General features: G+C 38.7%; 2 protein-coding genes and 1 long non-coding RNA gene across 4 annotated transcripts in view; 1 reads left to right on the plus strand and 2 right to left on the minus strand.

Annotated features, from left to right (window-relative positions):
• Positions 1-2,790: 2,790 nt before the first annotated feature.
• Positions 2,791-3,306, minus strand: LOC115835904. The gene is made up of 2 exons (XR_004030862.1): positions 3,268-3,306; positions 2,791-2,900 (listed from the first exon to the last, which is right to left on the minus strand). It is a non-coding gene; the product is annotated as an uncharacterized LOC115835904 (long non-coding RNA).
• A 10,794-nt stretch (positions 3,307-14,100) lies between these two features.
• On the minus strand, positions 14,101-24,518 carry TIGD4 (tigger transposable element derived 4). Its single transcript, XM_004088536.3, has 2 exons — positions 24,264-24,518; positions 14,101-16,293 (listed from the first exon to the last, which is right to left on the minus strand). Exon 2 carries the CDS (start codon positions 15,744-15,746, stop codon positions 14,208-14,210), a length of 1,539 nt encoding a protein of 512 aa, XP_004088584.1. The 5' UTR covers positions 15,747-16,293; positions 24,264-24,518; the 3' UTR covers positions 14,101-14,207.
• A 137-nt stretch (positions 24,519-24,655) lies between these two features.
• Positions 24,656-25,184, plus strand: part of ARFIP1 (ADP ribosylation factor interacting protein 1) — a 129,912-nt gene continuing 129,383 nt past the window's right edge. The window contains exon 1 of one of the 2 annotated variants that reach the window (XM_012508222.2): positions 24,656-25,018. The gene's annotated coding sequence lies outside the window, so the exon portion shown is untranslated. The remainder of the gene's footprint in view (positions 25,019-25,184) is intronic. The other variant, XM_012508223.2, reaches the window with a different exon arrangement.

Below are 25,184 nucleotides of genomic sequence, written 5' to 3' on the forward strand. Positions count from 1 at the left end.
CCACCGCACCAGGCTACCCCCCATATCTTAAAGGAGCATGAGTTCAGGCCTAACTTTTCCTTTCATATCTATTGTGGGAATTATTTTAATCATTTAAAAAAGTTTCTTTGTGAAGATTACACGCACACTTGGAATGAAATGGCATTTTCTCATTGGAACTTCATGCAATCAAGGGTGGAGTTTGCAGATTTATCTACAACACATGCAAGCTCTAGGTGAATTAATAGACTCATCTTCTACAATCTATATTTGGAAAAATTGTAAATGTACACTTTCTTCTTTATATATGACATGAAAGATCAAATTAAAGACCTTTACGAATTTTTCCCAAGTGCCTTGTTCATTTCTGCCTCAGGTCCTTTGCACAGTTTTCCTTACCTGGATTTATTTCCCTGCACTTTACCTGTTCAGGCTTGAGACTCTCTGCATGAAGCCTTCCCGACTACACAGCTCATACCAAGCTCTTCTCTGCACTTTTGGGATTATTTTGTCTCACTGATTTGAAACTTAGCTTTATCATTCAGTGCATTTATTCTGTCTTCCCAAATTAAAGGGTAAAATCCAAGGCAGAGAACAGGTCTTTAGTTCCTGTGTATCCCAGCTCACTACCTAACACAATGCATTGGCAGAGAAGGCCCTCAAAATAATATTTTTATGTTTATGTGACAGTCTTCTTCTCAGTTCTGAAATAACTTCGCTAATAATGATTACATGATTGAATAATTTTCTTTGCTCTGAAAACAGAAAACACGTCATTCTTGTATTTCTGATACTTCGCTAGATGATAATATCAGAGAGTGTCGCAATGAGCAAGTCATTATGGAGATTCTGTCTGGTACTAATTCCAGACTCTATGTTCAACTTCTAGAGAGCACAAGTCCACAGATAGTTCTATTTATTAATTGGATTTGGCAAGGAGAGTTAATTCCTTGCAAAACTACACAAGCAAACTATTAAAAATAACATTCAAAGGAGAAGGCTAAAAATAATGTACAAAAAATCTAAATTGCTTAATTCAAGTGTAGAAAAAGAATTCTATTAAAATTCATTTAAGTATCTAGTGATAACGTTGAAGTGTTTAAAAAAGAGGCCAAATGTGGAAAGTTAGCTCAATCTCCTCAGCAACTGTTTTTTTTCTTTCTTTTTTAAGATTTTGTTCAGCTTTTAATAATGAAGACTTTATAAGTGGTGAAAATACGAAGCAAGATTTCTTAACAGTGAATCTTCTGAAATGTTAAATAAATTTTATATACAGTTGGCCCTTCATATTCATGAGTTCCACATCTGCGGATTTAACCAACCTCAGATCAAAAATATTCCAGGAAAAAAACAAACAAACAAAAAATGGATGGTTGCATCTGTACTGAACACGTACAGACTTTTTTCCTTGTCATTATTCCCTTGACAATATAGATAACAACTATTCACATAACATTTATATTGTAGTAGGTATTATAAGTAACTTAAGATGATTTAAAGTACATAGAAGGATGTGTGTAGCTTATATGGAAATACTACACCATTTTATATAAAAGGTTTGAGCACTCATAGATTTTGGTAACCAAGGGGTTCCTGGCCAATTCCCCGTGGATACCAAGAGATGACTGCACATGTCCCTTTTCTGGAGAAAATCCAAAGCTTTATTTGTATTCCCAAAGGGGAGGTTGTAATCAAAAGAGATTTTAAAAACACAGCGTTCTTCCTACTCACTACTCTGTGTTTGTTTGTTTGGAGACGGAGTCGCTCTGTGGCTCAGGCTGGAGTGCAGTGGCACGATCTCAGCTCACTGCAATCTTTGCCTCCCAGGTTCAAGTGATTCTACTGCCTCAGCTGGGACTACAGGTGTGTGCCATCGCACTCCGCTAACTTTTGCATTTTTAATAGAGACAGGGTCTCACCATATTGGCCAGGCTGGTCTCGAGCTCCTGGCCTCAGGTGATCCGCCCACCTCAGCCTCACAAAGTGCTGGGATTACAGGCGTGAGCCACTGCACCCAGCCTTACTCTAATAGGAGAGATGAAGATACTTCCAAATTACCTTTATTCCAAGTATGTCTCCAGTTTCAGTGCATTTTTTACTTACTTTGAAGTAAACAAAAACCCTCTACCTTTATCGGTCTCAAAATTAAAAAGAAAAACAAAACACAGGTAGCATTCAAAGGCTTAACTTATATAATGATCCCTTGGACCTAGGGAACTTGACAAGGATTTCTAGAGTTGCTCTTGAGAGCTTTGAACATCTGGAGTCCTCATAGGAGTGGGGCTGCTAAGTCATTAAAAAGTGTTAGCTTTTTAGTTTGCCTGATTAAAAATGTAGTATCATCTCCCTTTGGTCCCACAAAACCCACTAGAAGCACTTAACTGATTCCCACATAGTGAAACCATTCTCTGGGCAGTTAATTAGGAACTATGCCTTTCCCAGACTCCAAGAAGTTTTCAAACTGCTCAGCACAGTGTGTCTATTACATACATTATTAAAAGAAGAAAGGTTGCCTGTGCTTCTGGTAAAAACTCCTGCAGAAAATAAAAATCAAAACTATCTTGTAACCAGGGGGATTATGTGGAATAAAGTCAGTTTTCAAGAAGTCTGGCTTCTTATTTATTAAACAGAGTGGGAATGGAGCAGGGTTGAAGGGGTGGGTTGCCCCTCCACACCTGTGGGTGTTTCCCATTAGGTGGGACGAGAGACTTGGAAAAGAAAAAGACACAGAGACAAAGTATAGAGAAAGAAATAAGGGGGCCCAGGGGACCAGCGTTCAGCATATGGAGGGCCCTGCCGGCTTCTGAGTTCCCTTAGTATTTATTGATCATTCTTGGGTGTTTCTCGGAGAGGGGCATGTGGCAGGGTCATAGGAGAATAGCGGAGAGAAGGTCAGCAGATAAACACGTGAACAAAGGTCTCTGCATCATAGACAAGGTAAAGAATTAAGTGCTGTGCTTTAGGTATGCATATACATAAACATCTCAGTGCCTTACAGAGCAGTATTGTTGCTCACATGTCCTACCTCCAGCCCTAAGGTGGTTTTCCCCTATCTCAGTAGATGGAACATACAATTGGGTTTTATACCGAGACATTCCATTACCCAGGGACGGGCAGGAGACAGATGCCTTCCTCTTGCCTCAACTGCAAAGAGGCATTCCTTCCTCTTGTACTAATCCTCCTCAACACAGACCCTTTATGGGTGTCGGGCTGGGGGACGGTCAGGTCTTTCCCTTCCCATGAGGCCATATTTCAGACTATCACACGGGGAGAAACCTTGGACAATACCTGGCTTTCCTAGGCAGAGGTCCCTGCGGCCTTCCGCAGTTTTTGTGTCCCTGGGTACTTGAGATTAGGGAGTGGTGATGACTCTTAACGAGCATGCTGCCTTCAAGCATCTGTTTAACAAAGCACATCTTGCACAGCCCTTAATCCATTTAACCCTGAGTTGACACAGCACACATTTCAGAGAGCATGGGGTTGGGGGTAAAGTTATAGATTATCAGCATCTCAAGGCAGAATAATTTCTCTTAGTACAGAACAAAATGGAGTCTCCTATGTCTACTTCTTTCTACACAGACACAGTAACAATCTGATCTCTCTTTTCCCCACACAGGGTGAGAAGAAACACCAGCTTTCAGTGAAAGTCATCTTAAAGACGCTTGCCCCTGTTTAATGTGCTCATCATAATGCAGTGAATGACACTCCAGCTGAGAACATTAGTCACTCCAGTGATAACAGAATTTGGAAAGGATGGTGAACAGTTCTAAAAATATTTTTTAAATCTTTTATGCTAAGGATAGCTGCAGAATATAATTAAAATACCAAAGAAAATACCCCAAATTAAAAATTTAAGAAACTTTTCTTCTGTGCTTCACATATCCTAAAATTAAACTTTTTACTCTTCCTTCTTGATACCTGAGCCCCAACCTGTCCTACAGAACACATCTTATTACTATACTGAATGAGAATTAAAAAGAATGGGATATTGTTTATTAATCACTTATTCTCTAAAATATTTGTTTTGCCTTTTGTCATTTTTTTTCCTTCGAGTGTTTTCAAATCTTCCTTTTGAGGTTCAAACCTTAAAATACAGTTTTCAGGTGGATTATTTACTTCTTTTCCAATTACTCTCCAAGTAGGATGTTAATTGCCAATGAGGCCATTTGAGATCACTGACCTAACATAATTCAAGCTGCCCCATGAAAAACTGTACCTCAACACAGAATTAGGAGAACTCTGGTTATTATTCAGTGTGTGCTTTATTATTACATACTGTATTTATACATATTTGTAAAGAAGTGGCAGAAAGGGAATCAGGAATATTAACAATAATATTAAAATCCCTATTATTGTTTTCGTAAAGATGTCTTTTATAGCATGACCTATGTATTTGTTCCACATATGCTCATTCTTACCAGCTTATAATTTATGGATGTTTGGTGAGGGGCAGTTACAGGGATCTCAAATGGGCTCAGTTCAGGTTCCATTTCAAGGGCAGGTATGGGAAGATTTCCCTTCCTCACCCTCACCATCTCATGAGGTCTCCAGGCCCTACTGCCCTTCTGTGGGGAGTTCAAAGAGAGGTTGCCCACATACAGAAGTGGACAAAATAGGCCAAGGTCTAAGGCTAAGACTGGAATCATTTCTGCAAGGTGGTCACCAGGAAAAGTACTGGCTGCTGCCAAAGGAAGTCCTCTCTAGGGATGCTGAGAGGAGGAAGAGGCATTAATGCAAGCCCACAGGTCCAGGCAATGGACATTGCTCATTCCAGTGGGGGCTGGGCCATCTGCAGAGCCAACTCAGCTCCCACAGCTCCTTGAACTTCAAATAATGTCCCTCCCAGTGACCTTGGCTCTAATCGTCCTCATTATTGGGAGGCTCCATTGATCTTCCTGCTCTGTCCCTCCATCCACTTTCTTTCCATGCCTGGAGGGAATCCTTTTTAATGTTGAGGCAACTCCTCTTTCCTCAAACTCTACTTTCTTGCTAACACTTGGCTATGTTCCACGTCCCACTATTCTGATTATGATCCAGGCTTTCAAAAACAAAGATGGGAAGACTTCTCCCTCACCTCCTACATTTTATTTTCCTGTAAATAAGATAGCTACTACTTTCCCAGCCCTAACTACAGGTCAGTCCCTGCAAGGCCTGCCCTCTACCTCACCACAATTTTCCTTACTCTAGAGGCTTTCAGTTCCTGAACTGATACAGCCTCTCCCTCCCCCAGAGCCTTTGTTCAGAATGGTCTTCTCCTTCCTCTAGTCGCTCATGTCTACTTAACTCCTATTTATCATTCAAATCTCAGGTCTCAGCTCCTAATACTTCAGTGAATCTTTCCCTGACCTTGAGTCTAGGTCAAATTCTCATATTATACAATTTTATAAAAGTAGGTACCACTCTTTGAGAGCATTTATAGCAACTGCAATATTATATTTTTTAGTGTTTTTATTGGGTAGTGTCTGCTTCCCACACTATACTGCCAGTTCCGTGAGGGCAGGGATTTTTTAATCACTCTTATCATTAAATCCTCAGTGCCTAACAAGAGGAGCATGACAGGCTCTTGCTGAATAAAGTCATTTTTCCCCTCACTATAATCTTTAGAGTCACTAGGATTACATCACTTCTATTTGTGAAAACCCCCTCAGTAACTAAATAAATTAGGTAAGACCAATCTGGACTTCCAAAGGATTTAGTATAATTTCTCTAACAGAATAACTAAATCTGGAGGACAATGACCAAATTTAGAAGAAAAAGGCTGAAAGTTGAAATTCCACTTGTACTTGTAGCCTAATTACAATTCCTAATTCCGCTTGTACTTGTAGCCTAAGTACAAGTAGATGTTGTAAAAGGTTATTAGCTTCGTAGTAGATTTAAATTGCACATACTACAGTTCAGGAATGAAGAAATATTCTTTTTTAAACAAGTTAAACTTTACTTGCTCTCAAGCCCCCATTTCTGTTTGGTAGCAGAAAAATAAGAAACTTAACTTTTCCACTTAAATATAACTGTCTTGGGCTGGGTGCAGTGGCTCATACCTGTAATCCCAGCACTTTGGGAGGCCGAGGTGGGCAGATCATCTGAGGTCAGGAGTTCGAGAACAGCCTGGCCAACATGGTGAAATCCCTCTCTACCAAAAATACAAAAATTAGGCAAATGTGGTGGCACACACCTGTAGTCTTAGCTACTTGGGAGGCTGAGGCAGGAGAAATGCTTGAACCCAGGAGGTGGAGGTTGCAGTGAGCCAAGATGACACCACTGCAATCCAGCCTGGGCAATGCAGCGAGACTCCCTCTCTAAATAAATATATAAATAAATACACACACTCACACACATACACACACACATTATTTAGACATTGTAATCTTTAAACTGTTCCCTAGCATAACCTCTGGGTGCGGGTGCAGGTGCAGGACTTGTTACACATAGAAAAGGCATAACTAAACAGTAAACTAGTCACTCTATGGTGTGGAGTGAATATCTTTCTGCAAAGTAGTCCAAGAGTTGAGAGATGCAATTCTGGATCTTTTTGGGGGAATGGTTCCTCATTTGAGCAGGTAGTGACATGAAAATGGCACCTATCTTTATGCTAAGTCTATTTTGTAATATAGAAAACAAGGTGTTTGAGAGGCCGAGGCAGGTGGATCACCTGAGGTCGGGAGTTCGAGACCAGCCTGACCAACATGGAGAAACCCCAACTCTACTAAAAATACGAAATTAGCTGGGCATGGTGGTGAGCGCCTGTAATGCCAGCTACTTGGGAGGCTGAGGCAGGAGAATTGCTTGAATTCGGGAGGCAGAGGTCGTGGTGAGCCAAGATCGCATCGTTGCACTCCAGCCTGGGCAACAAGAGCAAAACTCCGAAGAAAATAAGGTGTAATACCAGCCAATAACCCAGGCAGTGACCTTGCATTAACGATTAGAAGAGTTTCTTGCCTTAGAAGAAGTTAGGGGAAAAGAAAACAAAAGTCAAGTCTTTATTCCTAATACAGGAAACAAGACTATCTGTGTCTTTTAATTTACTTTTTCCATTGAGCAAATATTTAATCATATCAATAGCCTGCTATGTATTTAGTAGGTACTTTTGGGGAGACATAAAGGAATTTTACGATAGTCTCACCTTTAAAAATATTCGCAATCTTGTTGAGATTTGACAACTAAGAAAAAAATAATTTAAAGTGGAGTGAAGCGGGGCTCTTAATCTTTTGATTTTCTCCTTGACACAATGGCTAAGAGTTTTCTGATCAAAGAAGCCAACCCCTTTGGCCTTAAATTAGGCTAATGTACAAAGATGAACATATAATTTATTATGTTAAACCAGCAAGACTACTTTTTCACCAATTCAATACCATGCTATAGTTTCTATTTTACTTGGCAAGGAATTTTCTAGCCCTGTGGTGATGGTAAAATATTCAACAAGAAGGATTTGCAAGTCAAATTTAGAAAATATCCTCTTCAGTTCAGGCCAACATCATAGCATATACACTCAAGTATAATAAAAGAAGTTAAAAAAAGTTTGAGCCCAGACATTTCATTCAATATGTAAACATGTATATTGAGTCAATTCTCTATTAGAAATACTTAAATAGTTTCAATCTTTTATTTTTGTTTTATGCTATTATAGTACTGCAATCTTTTTTCCAAGGTTCTGCAATACAAAAAGCTCTGAAAACTTTTTTGTAACCCATTTTGTGGTAAAAGCTGAATGGACGTGAACTTACTTAGCAATACAACCTACAAAGTTATTAAGCTATTTATGATCTTCACCTATCTGACTTCACATGAATATATGTTTCACTGCAGAATTATTTCATTGTAGGGTGTTGTTCCAGTACCCACTGGGGGAGTTATACAATATACAGCATATGCAATATTATCTTTTTTAAATATGAGAAGTTCTGAATTCTGAGACACATTTGCCCCAGGGTTTTGAATATGGGACTTTGGAACTGTAGGCATTGCAACAAATATCCTTAACATTTTTGTTTTGTCAGGATAAATGTATATCGTGTATACATATCAAGTCAAATTATCTGGGTTTGAATCCTTGTTCTGTCATTTATTAGCTGTAGCTATACTTAAATTTTTTCGTCAGTAAAATGGGGATAAGATTTCGAATTATTCTAGGGATTAAATGAGGTAACATATGCAAAACACTTAAAATGTCTGGCAATTAGTAAGCATTTAATACATGTCAGCTATAATTATGATAACATAAGAGCGTACCAATTTATAACCAATTTATCTAACAACAGTGCATCCATTTCCCTATGCTTTTATCTATATTTGGTATTATCATTTTTGTCTAATGTGACAGGCCAAAAAACAAAGAGAGAGAGAGAGATCCCATTGTTTTGCTTACATTTCTTTGATTTCCAGCGATGTTGAAAATATTTTCCTACTTTCATGAACCATTAGTATTTTTATACTCTTTTTCTTGAGTGTCACAATTTTATAAAGATCTTCCCTATTACAATATTTACATTTCCTATTACAATTCCTTATTACAATATTTACATTTACCTGTATTTTTTCTTGGTATTTGCAAGCCTGTTTGTTACTGTCTTTCCTTCCTTTCTTTCTTCCTTTTCAGAGTTTAATCCTTTTAGGATTAATTTTGGTATACGACTTTAAAAATATCCTATAGAGTTAGCCAGTTGCCCCAGTACCAGTTAAATACCAGTTACTGAATAATTCATCTTTTCACCACTGATTAAAAACTCCATTTTTATCACATACTAAATTAGTGGTCTTCTTCTAGATATTATATATCCTTTGATTGATCTATTATTTCTTTTCTTTTTTATTTATTTATTTTTTTAAGACCGAGTTTCACTCTTCACCCAGGCTGGAGTGCAGTGGCGCAATCTCAGCTCACTGCAACCTCTGCCTCCTGGATTCAAGTGATTCTCGTGCCTCAGACACTGAGTAGCTGGTATTATAGGCATGCACCACCACACCCGGCTAATTTTTGTATTTTTAAATTTTGTATTTTGTAACTATTGTATTTGCAGTAGAGCCCCATATTGGCCGGGCTGGTTTTGAACTCCTGACCTCAAGTGATCTGCCTGCCTCGGCCTCCCTAAGTCCTGGGATTACAGGCATGAGCCACTGCACCCAGTCTGATCTATTAATATTATTTCTCTTGCCCACACCATATTGTTTTGACTTCTGGTATGTCAAATACTCTATTATTTTGATTTTTCAAAATTTTCTTAGCTATTGATACACATTTATTCTCCCTAATGAAAATCAGAATGCTTTGGCAAAGTTTTCAACAAAACTGCCTTGGGATTTTGATTGGAATTAACTTGAGGGAAACTAGCATATTCCATAATGAGTCTTCTCATTTATTCAAGAACATAAAATGTCTTCATTTCTTCATAAACTTTATGTATGTTTCATAAACTTTAAAGTCCTTTTTAATAGCTACAGCTGATTAACAAGTTCTGAAATAAGCAAGCCCTTTTAATTTTTAGCAAATGGAAAACTAAATTGATTAACATGTGAATACCTTTATTTGTACTAGGTAGTTGAGAGGGACCGAATGTTTGTGTCCGAACCCCGACCCTCGGCAAAATTAATATGTTCAAGCCCTCACCCACAATGTGATACTTGGAGATGGGGGGAGGTAATTAGGGTTAGTTGGGATCTTCAGTTAGTGCCTTTATGAGAGACACCAGAGAGCTTGCTCTCTCTCCATGTTCACATGAAGAAGAGGTCATGTGAGCACAGAGTAAGAAGGTGGCAGTCTGCAACCCAAGAGGAGAGCCTTCATTAGAAATCAACCATGCCGATGCCCAGATCTTGGACTTCTAGCCTCCAGAACTGTGAGAAATAAATTTCTGTTGTTTAAGCCACCCTGTCTATGATACTGCAATATGGCAGTCCAAGCAGACAAATACAGTAATATGTTTGTTACTTAGTGTGTCCCCAGACTCTGGGTTACTCCAGGCTTCACAAGTTAATTATAGCCCAAGGAAATAGGACAACTGAAACAGCAAATATGGCAATAGAAAGGGCTAATTTGTCTGTAAAGTACATTTTATTGTATTGCTTTGCATAAGGATTGATTCAGAAAAAATAAAGGATTCTAAGTCACCTTTTTCCCTCATTCAAAATGAAAACCTCTCTATTTTTATTTATTTATTTTTTGAGACAAGGTATCTATCACCCATGCTGCAGTACAGTGGCATGATTTTAGCTCACTGCAGCCTTGATCTCCTGGTCTCAAATGATTCTCCTGCCTTACCCTCTTGAGTAGCTGGGACTACCAGCTCCTGCCACCATGCCCAGCTAATTTTTATTTTTAAATTTTGTGTAGAGATGGAGTCTTGCTCTGTTGGCCAAGCTGGTCTGAGACTCCTGGCATCAAGCAATCCTCCTGCCTTGGCCTGAAAATAGTTTCTGGGCTCCATATTTCTAGAAATGCTAGTTTCCCTATTTTATTGCATAGAAGAATGCCAATGAGAAGACTGTTACTGATGTTTAGTGACCACATGTTACCATTTGGGCATATTTGGAAGTGGTAACATGGAAGTACAATGTAGTCATTCCTTATAGTTGTGGAACACTTTACTAAAGACATTTATATTTTTATATGCAAAACTTTCTTTCAGTCTCATTCTATGAATGGAGTAAATTCAGATTCAGAGAAATATATGTCTATCACAAGGTAGCACAGAACTAGAGTTTGATTTGACTTATTCCACTGAATGAAACCTTTTCTGAGAATTTATTGTATGCACCTAGGTCTTTCTGTGCTGTGGTGGTAGGATTTTCTCTTAGCTTCCTGACAGACTCAAGCCATACTGTACTTACTTAGCTCAGGTAGCTCCTGGTGCCCTAAGGATCTAGCCTACCACTGGACTCTGAACCCACAGCCAGATGTGTGGTGCTGCCTCTCCTAAGGTGCAAACCTCTCTCTGCCAGTCCCTACCAAACTGGAGTCCCTACTGGACCAGCAGTTGAAAAGGGTGTCTCTTAACAGCTGAAGTATTTGCTTGGAAAGCTCTCCTTCAACCCTCTCTTTCCTCTTTTCCCCATTCTGGTTAATCTGCTTTGTATACAGTGAAAAGAAGGTTTGAGATTTGATCTCAGGTCCAAATAGGAAGCCAGGCAGGCAACATGAAACTCACAGGCCTTAATTTACTCATTGTCCTACTTTATCCTGAACCAAACCTTTCACTAGTAGTTAAGTGGCCATTGGAAGTGAAATGATGTCCCAAATTCAACATAAGACTTGCTCTTGATGAAGTAGAAGGAAGCAAAAACATTGTTGAAACAGTAGGGATTTGCAAGGCAAGAACAATGAAAATAATGCCACATTAAATTGAAAAACAGGCAAACTAAAGTTGTGTTTTGAAAAGACAAGCAATATTTAGTTCTAACTTTGTAATGATTGTGTACATAGAAGATAAATCAGGAGCAAGATATGCAGCAGTGATTGTCATCTGAGGAAAAGTTAATTTCTAAAATTTTGTTCAAAAAATTGCTTATATGTCTTCTAAACTACAAGAGTGCGCAGTAACAACTTTGAATTTAAATCTGTGGGCATTTTAAATTCTTATTTATAATAGCTTTGTCTTTTTTTTTTTTTTAATTAATTTTACTTTTTTTGAGACAGGGTCTCACTCAGTCACCAAGGCTGGAATGCAGTAGCACAATCACTGCTCACTGCAGCCTCAACTTCCTGGGCTCAAGCAATCCTCCCACCTCAGTCTCCCAAGTAGCTGGGACAACAGGCAAGTGCCACTGCACCTGGCTAATTTTCTTATTTTCTGTAGACATGGGGTCTCCCTATGTTGCCCAGGCTGGTCTTGAACTCTTGGGCTCAAGTGATTCTCCTGCCTTGGCCTCCCAAAGTGCTGGAATTACAGATGTGAGCCACCATGCCCGGCCCTGTCTTATTATATTATCTTTAGATACATTATGCCTCAGAAATATTTATGGATCATGGAATGGATGATGATCCATTTATGGAATGGATCATGTCATATAGGAGAAAAAAAAGAGGGTGCTTTCAGTACTTTGGAAATATTCAACTTATTTTAAATATTTTCAAAGGAACTACACTGGAACCTCTGTGATTGGTACAGAATTACCAAATCTGATGGTGTCCCAGTATTTCACTAGTAACAGTGTTCTCAGAAGAGATTTTATGAATAGTGCTACCAGCATGGATCCAGCATATTTTCTTGCCCTCAGTCCCCTAAACTCAAGGGAAGAAAATAATACAATTTTCCTTCATAGAGTATAGATAAGAAGCATTGTGGTACATAAAGGAATACAGGACTAGGTGACAGGGAACAGCTGCATTTTAGTTTTGGCTCTGAGACATTTTTAACCAAATCATTTCATCTTTCTAGGTTTTAATTTCCTCATCTATAAAAATGTAGATAACAATTCTTTTATCATTGAATATCTGGAATGATTAAATAAAACAGATCACAAAAAAAGAAAAAAATTATTGAGGAACCGATATATGCCAAGTACTATAGTTAAAGGTGGAACTCCTAAGGGCTCCATTAGACCCATGATTGTACCAAATTACAATTTTAAATCAAATCATTAATAAAATGCTTTCAAGCAATCCTTATTTCACTCTAAAAGAAACTTTAATTTTAATACATTTTAAGGCTTACTATTACCAACTCTCAAAAGCAGAATAAATCAACAGTTGAAAAATAAAAATGCTTCCTATAGATATTTCCTTCCAAATGTGTCATCTGTTGGCAGACTAATAATTCATAGTAAAAATAATCTGTATGTTTTACATTTTTATAAAATATTTTTCAAAGGGGATACTAAATTGAGTGTAATAAGTTAAATAAGCAAACTAACTAAAATTTAACAATGGAAAAGTCTCACAAATTATTGTTACAATATTCTACTATACAAAGACTATAGATGGAAATCAATTAATTTCATACAATATTTTAAAACATTCTATAGATAAAACTTCCTTAAACAGAATTTTAATCCAAAGTGTTACCCATCAAATTTGGGGGAAAAAAGGATTACATACATCAAAATATGCTAAAAGGACATTTCGTTTTACCTGAAAATAAAATTCAGTAAAATCCAAAAAATAATTAAATATTATAGATTAAAAGCTTGAGCTGTTAAAATTAGAAAAATATCTAGGCATAACTATTAAACTACAAATATCACAAGAATTTAATAAATGTTTCAATAATATATTTTTCTATTAAACACAAATATACATATAAATATTTAGGAAGAATCCATAGCTTCTAGTTACAGATGACAAACCTGATAGGGTCGAGGCCTGGCACGGTGGCTCACGCCTGTAATCCCAGCACTTTGGGAGGCCGAGGTGGGCGGATCACGAGGTCAGGAGATCGAGACCATCCTGGCTAACACAGTGAAACCCCGTCTCTACTAAAGATACAAAAAATTAGCCGGGCGTGATGGCGGGCGCCTGCAATTCCAGCTACTCGGGAGGCTGAGGCAGGAGAATGGCGTGAACCCAGGAGGCGGAGCTTGCAGTGAGCCGAGATTGCGCCACTGCACTCCAGCCTGGGTGACGGTGCGAGACTCCGTCTCAAAAAAAAAAAAAAAAAAAAAACCTGATAGGGTCACAGCTTTTCATTTAACCTGATATACAAATAACTTGAAAGTAGTAAGACTCATATTTTTAATCATTTTGGTATATAGTTAGGTCAGATTTTATTTTCAGCAGTTTTCCATAATTTCTTATTAGAAGGTCAGCTAGTTATGTGAAAAATAATTTAAAATTACTTTATATTTGATATTTAAAAGTCTAGTTAGAATACATATGGCATATATATATCTTTATAAAAATAAACTATTGCTAGATTTTTTTCTTAGATTAGGTAGATAAATTAAAATATTCTAGAACATAATCTGAACTTAAAAAACAAAATAGAAATCACCAATTCAATCTGTAAATATAGCAGAAGAGTTCCTTTCATGTTTGACATATTGACCATATGTGTTTAGTATAGCCCTTTGAAATACATTTTTTACACCCTAAAACCTTGTTAAATAGAAATTTGTATTTTTTATTCAATCATTATTTACTAGGGAGTTTTGTTATTCACACCAAAGATTTTTGCAGTTAAACCAAGGATTACTAGTTTTTCATTTTTTATGTTTAAGTGGTGTGGTATAACTCCTTTACATACCTTATACAATAAAATGTATCAGGAAAAGCTATTACTCTTTAGATGTACAATACATAGTTACTTAGGTGATAAAGAGTTAATAAAATTTTCAAGGTCTGCTAAAGAATTTTGAAGTCCGTCATTCATATCTTGACTTCTAAGAAATTTTTTCAGAGTATCTAAAGCAGTTATTGCCTCAGATTTTGATGGTAAAGGGAGTTCAGTTCCTGGAGATCCATCATCATCCTCTTCATCAGAAGTGTAAAATCCAGTTTCATCCGATCTACTTTCTTTGGTGCATACGGAATCACCATTTGGTGCTGCTTCACATGTCTCCAAATCGTCATCCAGGGCAGCATATTCTTCTATAGATAAACCTTCAGGAAATTCTACTCCTGCCCCCAGAGCATCAGCAACCAAATCCAGACCAGTATCCTTCTCTGCATTTGTTATGTCACTTTCTCCCTTTTGAGATTTGAATCCTGCCTCTTCATAGCTTTTAACAATAGTCTCTGGGGTCACAGCCCTCCAGCAAAGATGCAATGTATCAACTGCATCTAGTAGTGAAAATGTAAATTCTTTGCTACCTTCAACAGAGCTTAAAAATTTCTTGATAAGACAGTGTCGATATTTGATTTTAAGGCTTTTAATAATGCCTTGTTTCATAGCTATACATTTGGAAGATAACCATGATGGAAAGAATGCTAACTCAATTGATTTTAGGTTGTTTACCTCTGGATGTGCTGGAAAAGACTCAACAAAAATCACCACTCTTCGTTGCTGGGCTTGAAATTTCTCATCAAGCTTTCGCATCCATTGTTCAAATACATCTGAGGTCATCCATGCCATTCTGTTAGCTTCATAACACACAGGCAATGATTTTAAACCTTTGAAACAATGTGGATTTCTCTTTTTTCCAATGACAAGCAAAGGAAGTTTCTCTGAGCCATCCATGTTTGTGCCAACCACCAGAGTTATTCTGTCTTTGCATAACTTTCCAACTGAACATGTTTCGCCTTTAAATGCAAATGTATTGGTAGGTAACATTCGATAGAGCAGCCCAGTCTCTTTTATATTAAAAACATTTTTGGGATGATAATCATTTAAATAATAAGGAAGTACATTCTGGTACCAGACAGTCGAAGGGTCTACTGATACACCTGTAGCTTCTACAGGTTGAGCTCTGAATACTAAACCATACCTGGATTTAAAACGATCCAGCCAACCATTACTGCACTTAAAATCATTATGGCCCAGTTTCTGGGCAAAATCATTAGCTTTTAGACGTAACATCGGACCATTGACTGGTACATTTAGACACTGAGCAATTCGATACCACCTCATTAATGCCTCTTCCAGATCTGTGTAAAAAGCAGTTCTCAGTCTTTTTCTCTTTGGATCAAATCTTAGAGATTCAAAGGCTTCTAGAACTTTGTCTTTATTCTTCATAATAGAAGACAATGAATTTTTCTTTATTCCATATTCAGCAGCAATCTCTGCTTTTTTCTTGCCACTTTCCACTGCATTTATGATGTCAATCTTTTCCTCAATGGATAGGCTTTTCTTTTTCTTCACTGTTACAGGCAGAGTTGAGGCATCCACAGAAGCTTCTGCCATCTCAGCCAGTGCTTATGTAGAGATTACTCTTCTTATTTCCTGGTGACTGTTTCTTTAATTAAATTTGTTTTCCAGTATGATATAGATTGCTGCTTTCTATCCTACTTAATATACTAAAAGTTGGTAAGTGTCTAATAGTCTTATTTTGTAGGAACTTGATGACAAAATATGCTTTTTCAAAGATCTGAAGAAGAAAAATGTTATACGCGACTAGAATATTTTAGAAGAGAAACTTCCTTCTGAGAACCTTGTATAGCTCAGTTTATAGCTTATTCAGAGTTGTAGAAGTCAAGCTAAAATAGAAATCTCATTATATCAAACCTGTCCAGTCCTGCTGATGTATTTTTGGAACTTCAATCCTTTAAGATGATCCATTTTATCCATGCACACATTCAACCTCCTATTAATTCTCCATAGAAGGCCTCAGAGATAAGAAGAAAAAACGTTCAAAAGTTTTCATGCAACTATTACCCATTAATTGTCAAGTTTGTTCATGGTAAAGAAGAAAATGGTAGAATCCTTCTAGAACTTGCCAGTATATCTTCTTCTGTTGTTTGAAAATGTAAAAAAAAAAAAAGGCAATTTTAGCGATGTCAATTGAATATTAAAATAATGCTTATACCCAACTATTATGCTCTTAATAATGAAAATAATAGAAGCATCGTTCTGAAAATACAATAAAGTTTCCAAGAGAAATGCTTACCTCCCAAGGGCCTCTCTGTAAAAGCTTTCTAGTTCTGTTCTACAGATTAGAATTCTCACTTGCTTTTGAATGCGTTATAATATATAGTTCTGAAATAAACCAGATAAATTTAATCTATTTTGAAAATGTGGGCTTACCAAAATTAAAGAACTAAAAATGATGCTGGATAGATGCTTGGTGGCTATTTTTCACATGAGGTCACAGACTGCACCCTCTAACTTCTCCAAAAGAAAACATAGACAGTAGTCACAAGGTTCAACTTTTAATAGCGCATGGGAGACAGTGTCTCTTTTATAGGAGTCTGACAGAAAATGCTTCGCTAAAAAATCAAGTGACAATTCTATTTAAAAAAAATCTAAATCCCATTCGACCTAAAAGCTTAAAAACCCAATATCTTCTTATTTTTATTATTTACAATTTTTCTCTTCTCTTTTTTTTAAACCCTTATCCTGTTAGTAGGCTAAGAACTCAGTAACTTTTGTATTAATTTGACACATTAGCTGAATGTACAGAGGCCAGAAATACTGGACAAAAGGCATAGAAACAAACAATTAGGAGAGTATAATGCAGGAAAAGATGTAGACTACGAATAGGAAGGATAGTGACCACAAGTCTTAACGTCTCAGGTCCTCTACTTTCTATCTGTAAAAAAAAAAGGTGCCAGGGAGTTCTGAATTGAGAAGTGACTCTGCTATTTAGTACTCATGTGATCCCAGGTCATTTACTTAACCATTTGAAGCTTCAGCTTTGTTATCTGTAAAATGGGAGTAACTACAGCACCTACCTCATTATTGTGCATTCAAAAAGATTCAATGAAAGAGTGTAAAGCAGTTAGTACAGTATATAGTACTTTAAGAAAGTGCTCAACAAATGGGTGGTGATGATCTCATCATCATTATCTCTCTCATGTCTTTTGGCTGTGTGAATCTACAATTTGGAAAACTTTATAAAATCGTACTTGCAAACAGAAGCAAGAATCCCACCTTAAATCTATACTCAAAGTAAGGCTTTTCTTTTCTTTTTTTTTTTTTTTTTTTTTGAGATGGAGTCTCACTCTGTCGCCAGGCTGGAATACAGTGGCGCAATCTCGGCTCACTGCAACCTCTGCCTCCCGGGTTCATGAGATCTCCTGCCTCAGCCTCCCGAGTAGCTGGGACTACAGGCACATGCCACCACGTTCAGCTAATTTTTGTATTTTTAGTAGAGACGGGATTTCAACATGTTGGCCAGGATGGTCTCAATCTCTTGAACTCGTGATCTGCCTGCCTCGACTGCCTCCAGCCTCCCAAAGTGCTAGGATTACAGGCGTGAGCCACTGCGCCCGGCCTAAAGTAGGGCTTTTCTTAAGCCATGAGAACAGTCACATGGCCCCAGATAGGCTCACCTATACTTTCCCAAGTCAGCACCTCCCTTATCAGAATCTATGGGGCAGCCAAGATAATAACAAGCTAATCTGATGAGCAGTGTTACTTCTGTGTGAGTGTGGGCACTCCATTCTTCTTGCTGGGCTTCCTGGTTTCCCAGGTGATGCACAACTTTTTGCACAAAATCTTTTGACAAAACTTTTGCCAAAATTCTTCTGCCCTTGTTGTCCAACTCAAAGGAGGAATTTTTATCACAGGAATTACAACCACTAAAGGAATTCTTTTTTTTAAAAAAAAAGTGTCATTTCGAAAAAAGTCTTAAAAATAATGATAGCCCAGAGTTTTAGTTTTTAAATGGTTTTACTACCTGTATTCCAAATAATTAAGGAGGAAGGTAAAACTGGATTTCATTGGTCCCACAGTTACAATGTGGTTAAGAGCAGTCCAGAATCCAGGCTTTTAAATGTCAAGTCAGCATTCTTTTCACTATATTACAGTATCTTTGAATCACACTGGTGGGGCCTCCTGTGACCATAGTTACAGATTCTATGCTCCCAGCACCAACCTAAGCCAGCAATTCCAATGCCTTAAAAAAACAAAAAGCAACATTAGGCCTCCATGGAAGAATAGGCCATTATGAATTCTGTGAACACAAATAGCAACTCTATCTGTCAGGGAGGGCTAACCTAAGTAATAAGATTTGACCATACAACTAACATTAAAAAATCTTGCTTGCATATGGGATCTCTTCTTACATTTTCCTACAATGTCCTGTAAATGTGCAATTATTTCAAAATAAAAATAAAATTCTTGCTCTTATTAGGAAGATACAAACCTTCAGAAATTGACATAGCAAAAACCAATTTTTCAAAGACAAAACCAACCAAATTTACTAAGAGAAAGAGAATCTCCCAACTTCTTCCTTCATTCCTTCCTTTTTTCCTTCCTTCCCTCCTTTTTTCTTTCCTTCCTTCCTCCTTCCCCCAATCCCTCCCTCTCTTCCTCCCTCCCTTCCTTCCTCTCTCCCTTCTGCCTTATCTCATTTATCAGAAATAAAATCTATCATCTCAAACAACAAGGATTATAGAAAAGTAACTTGAATTTCTTCTTTTCCCATCCTGGTTAAAGCGATATAATATATACTATCAGAGATTGCTCATTATCTTGAGAAAATTGAAAATGTGATCACTTTATTTAGGAAGATTAGGTTTTTCTCCTGAGTTAACATTAGTCAAAGCTACAATTTTCCATGATAAGATACAATACATCTTTATTCCTAAAAACAATCACATTTCTAATGCCAAACAGACAAATTAGACTTTTTCCCTAGAAAAGAATAAGGCATCAATACTACTTGATCAATGAAGCTGACATTCTCCAAACTCCAACAGTATAACATCTGGGATATTCTTTTGCAAGGAGTAATGGCAGAAACTAATATTTCTCAGAATAGTCATCCTCTCAAGCTCATTAATCATTCTCCCTCTTGAAAATATTACAGCAGAGAAATGCTATTCTACACGTTAGGGAATATTTTCTCTATGTCAACGGTTAAGCTAATCAGAAAATACGAATATGAAAATCATCAGAAAAGACTCATCAAATTAATTTCAAATAAAGAAAACAACGGTCAATCCTACTATTAATAAGAAAAACATAAACCTTCTTTTTAAAAAAAACATACATTTTTGTTTTTGCCTATCAGAATGTCAGTATCTAGTACTTGCTGGGGTGAGGTAACAGGTTGTTAGGAGGCACATAAATTGTTACAATATGCTTATGGAGGGCAAATTTGCAATATGATATACAAACCTTAAAACTGTATATAACGTTTTATCTAGCAAGTCTATATCAAGGATTTTTTTTTTTTTTTTTTTTAAGATGGAGTCTTGCTTTGTCGCCCAGGCTGGAGTGCAGTGGTGCAATCTCAGCTAACTGCAACCTCTGCCTCCTGGGTTCAAGCGATTCTCCTGCCTCAGCCTCCCAAGTAGCTGTGACTACAGGCATGTGCCACCACGCCCGGCTAATTTTTTGTATTTTTAGTAGAGACGGGAATTCACCATGTTAGCCAGGATGGTCTCCACCTTCTGACTTCGTGATCCGTTCTCCTTGGCCTCCCAAAGTGCTGGGATTACAGGCGTGAGCCACCATGCCCGGCCTATATCAAGGATTTTATCCCAAAAGAATAATTTTAGATGTAAAAATAATTTCTTACAAATGTATTAGTTTTCTACTGCTAATGCAACAAATTACTATATACTCAATGCCTTAAAACAACACCCATTTATTATCTCACAGTTCTGTAGATCTTAAGTCCAGGTGGGCTCAACTGGGTCCTCTGTTTAGGGTCTCACAAGGCAGAAATCAAGATGTTGGTCAGAAGCTAGGCTCTTATCTGGAGGCTCTGGGGAAGAATTTGCTTCCAAGCGCAATCAGATTGTTTGCAGAATTCAGTTCCTCACTGTTGTAGGACTATGGTCCCTAGTTTTTTCTGTTGGCTGTTGGCAGGGACTACTCTCAGCTTCTAGAGGCTTCCCTCAGGTGCTTGTCTGTGGCCCTCTTCATTTCAGCAATGGAGAACATTCCTCCTGTAGAATCTCTTTCACACTTTGCATCTCTCTGACTTCCTCTACTGCCACAAGCAGGAGAAAACTCTCTGTTCTTAAAGTGCTCACTTGATTAGGTTAGGTCTACCTAGAATATCGCCCTTTTGATTAATTCAGAGTCAATTGATTAGCAACCTTAATTACATCTCCAAAATTCCCTTGCAAGTAACATAACATAATCATGGAAGTAATATCCCATCATGTTCACAGGGAGAGGGAATTATACAAGGTAAGTGTCACTGGAGTTCATCTTAGAATTCTACCTACTACACAGGACTATTCCCTGCATTGCTATATAATTACAGACAAAACTGAAAATATGCAACAAAAAGGATTCATTCAATAAATTAAATATCTACATGCTGAAATACTATTGTGCCACACAAAGAGAATATTTAACGATATGAAAAAAAATCCATGATATATTAAGTGAAAAAAGTAAAATATAAAATTATACGTCAACAAATACAACATACACTAAAAATTACATCACAGCAGAGGTTCATGGTTATTCCTACACAGCTCACTTCCAGCAAACCATAGGGTGTCAATAACAATTTGTTAAATAAATGAGGAAATATTTATCTACATAGATATAAAGAAAAAAAAATACATTGACCAAAATGTTGAATGTTCTCTCTAGGTAAATGAATTATAAATAAGTTCAATTTTTTCCTCTTTATAGTTAAAAACATTTTTACAGCTCTAATGTTCTACCTTTTTTTTTCTTCCACAACAGTCATCTTAGAATAATGTTCTACTTTTGCACCAAGTTATTAAAAAAAAAAATCAGTATCAGAAAACATAAAGCTGGCATTCTTCCCATTCAGAATCTCCAGGGATAATGAGGCACTCTCCTTTTATCAGTAGTTTATACCCCCCTGCAGAGAATCAACTACTTTCCAAACTTAAGAAAGCACTTACTCATTGTCTTCTACAGATAGATATCAACTATATCCACTTAATCCTGCTTGTACCATTACCCTAAGTAGCAGGAGTTGCTGGTATTCTTGAACTTGCCTGGTATGTAGCAGAAAACATATTTCCATAACTCAACTAGAGTTGGCCAATTTCCTGGTGCTATAAGAGAATCAAATAAGTCCAAAGTTCAGTTTCCCAAAAAGCATCTTATTTATAATGGAAAACATGCAGAACAGTAGTATAAAGCAGACTGAAATGGGAGCTCAAATCAAAGGCTGTAAGATCCAAAAAGAGGGAAAAGTGAATTCTCATAGGGAGGATAAATAATGGGTTCATGACAGAAGTAGCATCTGAACTCAGCTGTAAAGCATGGATAGGTACATCACAGGTAAGGAGAAATAGGAAAACATTTCTGCTGATAAGAATAGAGAATAAAGCATGGAAGAGGGAAATATGCAGTTTGAAGCATATTGAACAGTTCTTTGCAACTAAAGTTTCATACCTATGTCAATACTGGTATTTATACCTATCTCTATTAGTTGGCTAACTCAGCACTTTTCCTTCAGGTATATAAAAGAGAGTGCTCATTTGCAAGGTTGAGGCCAGATCTTGGTAAGCCTTTAATGCCAGGATAAAGAATTAGACTTCATTGAGTATGCCACAAATGCCATTCAGGGCTACTAGAATTCCCTACAAGCCCAATGAATAAATAGCACCTGATTTTTCAAAAGCCAAATAAACAGCTAATAGCAGTACAAAGTTAAATGAGTAGATAATCTCCATGTCATAAGTATATACGGAAGGCAGCTATTCCCTTTTTTCTTATCTCTCCAAAAATAAATGACAGTTCAGAGAAAAGTAGTAATCTTCTACTCTAAACAAAATGAGCAGGCAGGGTCCCCCAAGTTTTGGGGCAAAGGAGGAAAGGAAGAAAAGAAGGCAGAGAAGAAGGGAGGGAGGGAGGGAGGAAGGAAGGAAGGAAGGAAAAAAGGAAGGAAGGAAGGAAGGAGGGGAGAAAGGAAAAAAGGAAGGAAGGGAGGGAGAGAGGGAAGGAGGAAATAGAAAGCGGAAGAAGGAAGGAAGAAGGGAGGGAGACAAGAAGGAAAGGAGGAAAGAAAAAGAGGAAGGGAGGGAAAAAAGGAAGAGAGGGAGAGAGGGAAGAGAAAACAAGTCTCCTCTAAGCAGGGCCAGGCTTAAAATAATGTTTTTCAGTTAGTACCAAAAATATTCCCCAATCCAAAGAACGCTGGTTGCTGCTTCCATTGTCTCAAAGGATGTATAGAATTCCACTATTTTCCTTCACCAGCTGAAGTAGTTTCTAGTGTTTTCTTGGAGCCAGACTACATTCTAATTTCCTTCAGGGCAGTGGAAATCATGGAAAGATTAATCCTGTGTATATATAGCCTTGCACAGCTTAATACTGTGGATGAGGATTAATCATACACAGTACCAGAATTCACTGAAGAGTATCTAACTTGGTTAGCATCTTCACCAAGCAGAAGTTAGCATTAGTTCCAAGTCCATCTGAATCTCCATCAAAACCATCAGCAGCTGCCAAGGAAACTATGAACAAACTAAAGCAAGTCTTCACCTTTCCAAAACAAGAGACACTTCTGAGTCTAACAGTCTAATAGTTAGACTAACTTTAGTCAAGCTAAGCATCTCCAAACTCAAGAGACAGCTAGCAGGAATCCTTAAGACAACAGCCAGCCAAAACAATTCAGTATTCATTGTCCACATCATTCAAGCACCGCTGAGTCCTACCCTACACTTCCTCCAAGTCACTCTTCTGAAACCCTAGGAACAACACTTGTACTTAGCTGCAAGTTCTGTAGTCGCTCAGTTCCTACACAATTACAGCAGTAATTAATTTAGATTGGGATTATTTTCTTATAATTGAGAAGACTAATGGTCTCCAAACCAACAAGATGGCTTTGCACAGAAAAATCCACAGTAAGCTATAAGAATTGAAATTACAGTTTGAGTGGGTTGGCATATATATTTGCTCCTTTCTTTTGTTTAAGACAGAACCACTTAAGATGAGAGATTTGTGTTTTGGAATTTCAGTACTATTTTTGTAAGAGGTGGTATCCTAGAGAGCTCAATCAATATTGTTATACGTTGGAAACATTTATGGTGCCATAGGTATTTACTATTCACAGATCTGGGGAAGATACCTGCCAGGCATATTTCACCACACTGAAACTCCCTGGAAATCTGCAGAGGTAGAGCTCTGCCTTTGGGCATTAGTCATTAAAAATATCTTGTCAGCTACTGTGACAAGTAAAGGCAACTGAGAAGTACGGTCTAAAGAATGGTAAATCTCGCCATGTGCACAGTTACCCTTCGCATTTCTACAAGCGAAATGGGAGTAAAAATGAGCATTCAAAGCTGTCAAAGGAAAAGCAGTCCAGCAGTTCGAAGGGATATTCTGTGATGGACCAACTGTATAGTACAGTGTGCAAATGAACTTCAGGTCTATCTAGCGCCACGGCGGAGCCACACTTTCCCACCATTGAGCGCGGGGCATGGGGAGAGTAGTGCAGGTTGGGGCCCCGTTTAGGAAACTACGAAGGGCTCTGAGAGAGCGAATTGTTCAGCAGTTTCCGTGACAGGACAATGATCTATTTAAGAAGTAATGGGGCAAGCAAAGAAAGCAGAGCTCGGTCATCCGGAAAAAGAAAGAGAAGCCGGAAAGAAAAGTATCAGGGAATCTACTGTGAGAGAGCGAGCAAAGCAAAAAGCGATCACAGATCCAGAGCAAGTAAGGGCTCAGGGATGCCGGGTCCGGGGGTCTAGCCTTTCTGAAGGGAGGGGGCTCCCCAGGCACGGGGGCAGCGCGAGGGAGCGCCCGCATTCCGTCTGCTGCCATATCTTCGCATTCTCCCCACCACCCCCACCTTCCCCGCGGGACTGGAATAACCTTCTTCGTGCTCACCGGTGGCTGAGAAAGCAGCTTTCGCTCTTCTGTGGTAGCGTGGCAGTGAGCTACATCCACCTCCACCCTCCCGGCACCAGCTCACGGTCTGTTGGGGGACTCCTAACGTGTGAGGCTAGGGTGTGTGAATGAAAAAGAGGGAGGCGGAGGCCTCCTGGAGACCTTCGACCTCTCAAGACCAGGCAGGGGCGCCCTTCCACAAGCTCCCAGCTCTAGCCGGTGCCTCTGGCCCGGCGCGCACATCCTTCTACTATTAGGTCGCTGCCAGAAAATTACCCGGGCAACGACACCGCCGGAGTCCCGGATGTGGTTGCTAGAGCAGCAGAGGGAGGGGCGTAACCCGCCTCCCGGAGAAGGGCGGGGAGATCCTCGTGGGAGGTGCGCTGGCACCACCGAGACGTGGCCGGGCAAGGCCGGATTGAGGCAGAGAGAGGCCGTACAGGGCCAGGGACAACGCTACTTCCGGTCTCCTCACTTCCGGCTTCGCTGCTCTTGGTGCTGGTTCTGGAGGCCGGGTTGAGAGGTTGCCGGTCCGACTGTCCTCGGCGGTTGGTCAGTGTGAATTTGTGACAGCTGCAGTTGCTCCCCGCCCCCGAGCTGCCGAGGTGCGTGGGGGAAGGGGAAGAAGGAAAAGGTCCGTGTCGCGTTTCCGCTCACTTCTTGCCAGGGTTGAGGCGATTCCAGAGAGCGGCGGAAGGGATAAGCGTCGACTTAGAAGCTACCGAGTTCCCCTAAGACAGGTGAGGGCGGAGCTGGCTCGCCTGGGAAAAGGCGGGGGAAAGATGGTTTGAGGTGGCTGGTGGGGCGGGCACGTTGCCTCCGGGTTCACCGTTCCGGACTTTCACAGGGCACGCCTCTCCTTAGTCTGTGCCATATCTGCCCAAGTGTTATGCCTTTGGTTTCTTC

Source organism: Nomascus leucogenys, chromosome 7b, assembly GCF_006542625.1.
Source record: "Nomascus leucogenys isolate Asia chromosome 7b, Asia_NLE_v1, whole genome shotgun sequence".
In the NCBI taxonomy this organism is placed as follows: domain Eukaryota; kingdom Metazoa; phylum Chordata; class Mammalia; order Primates; family Hylobatidae; genus Nomascus; species Nomascus leucogenys.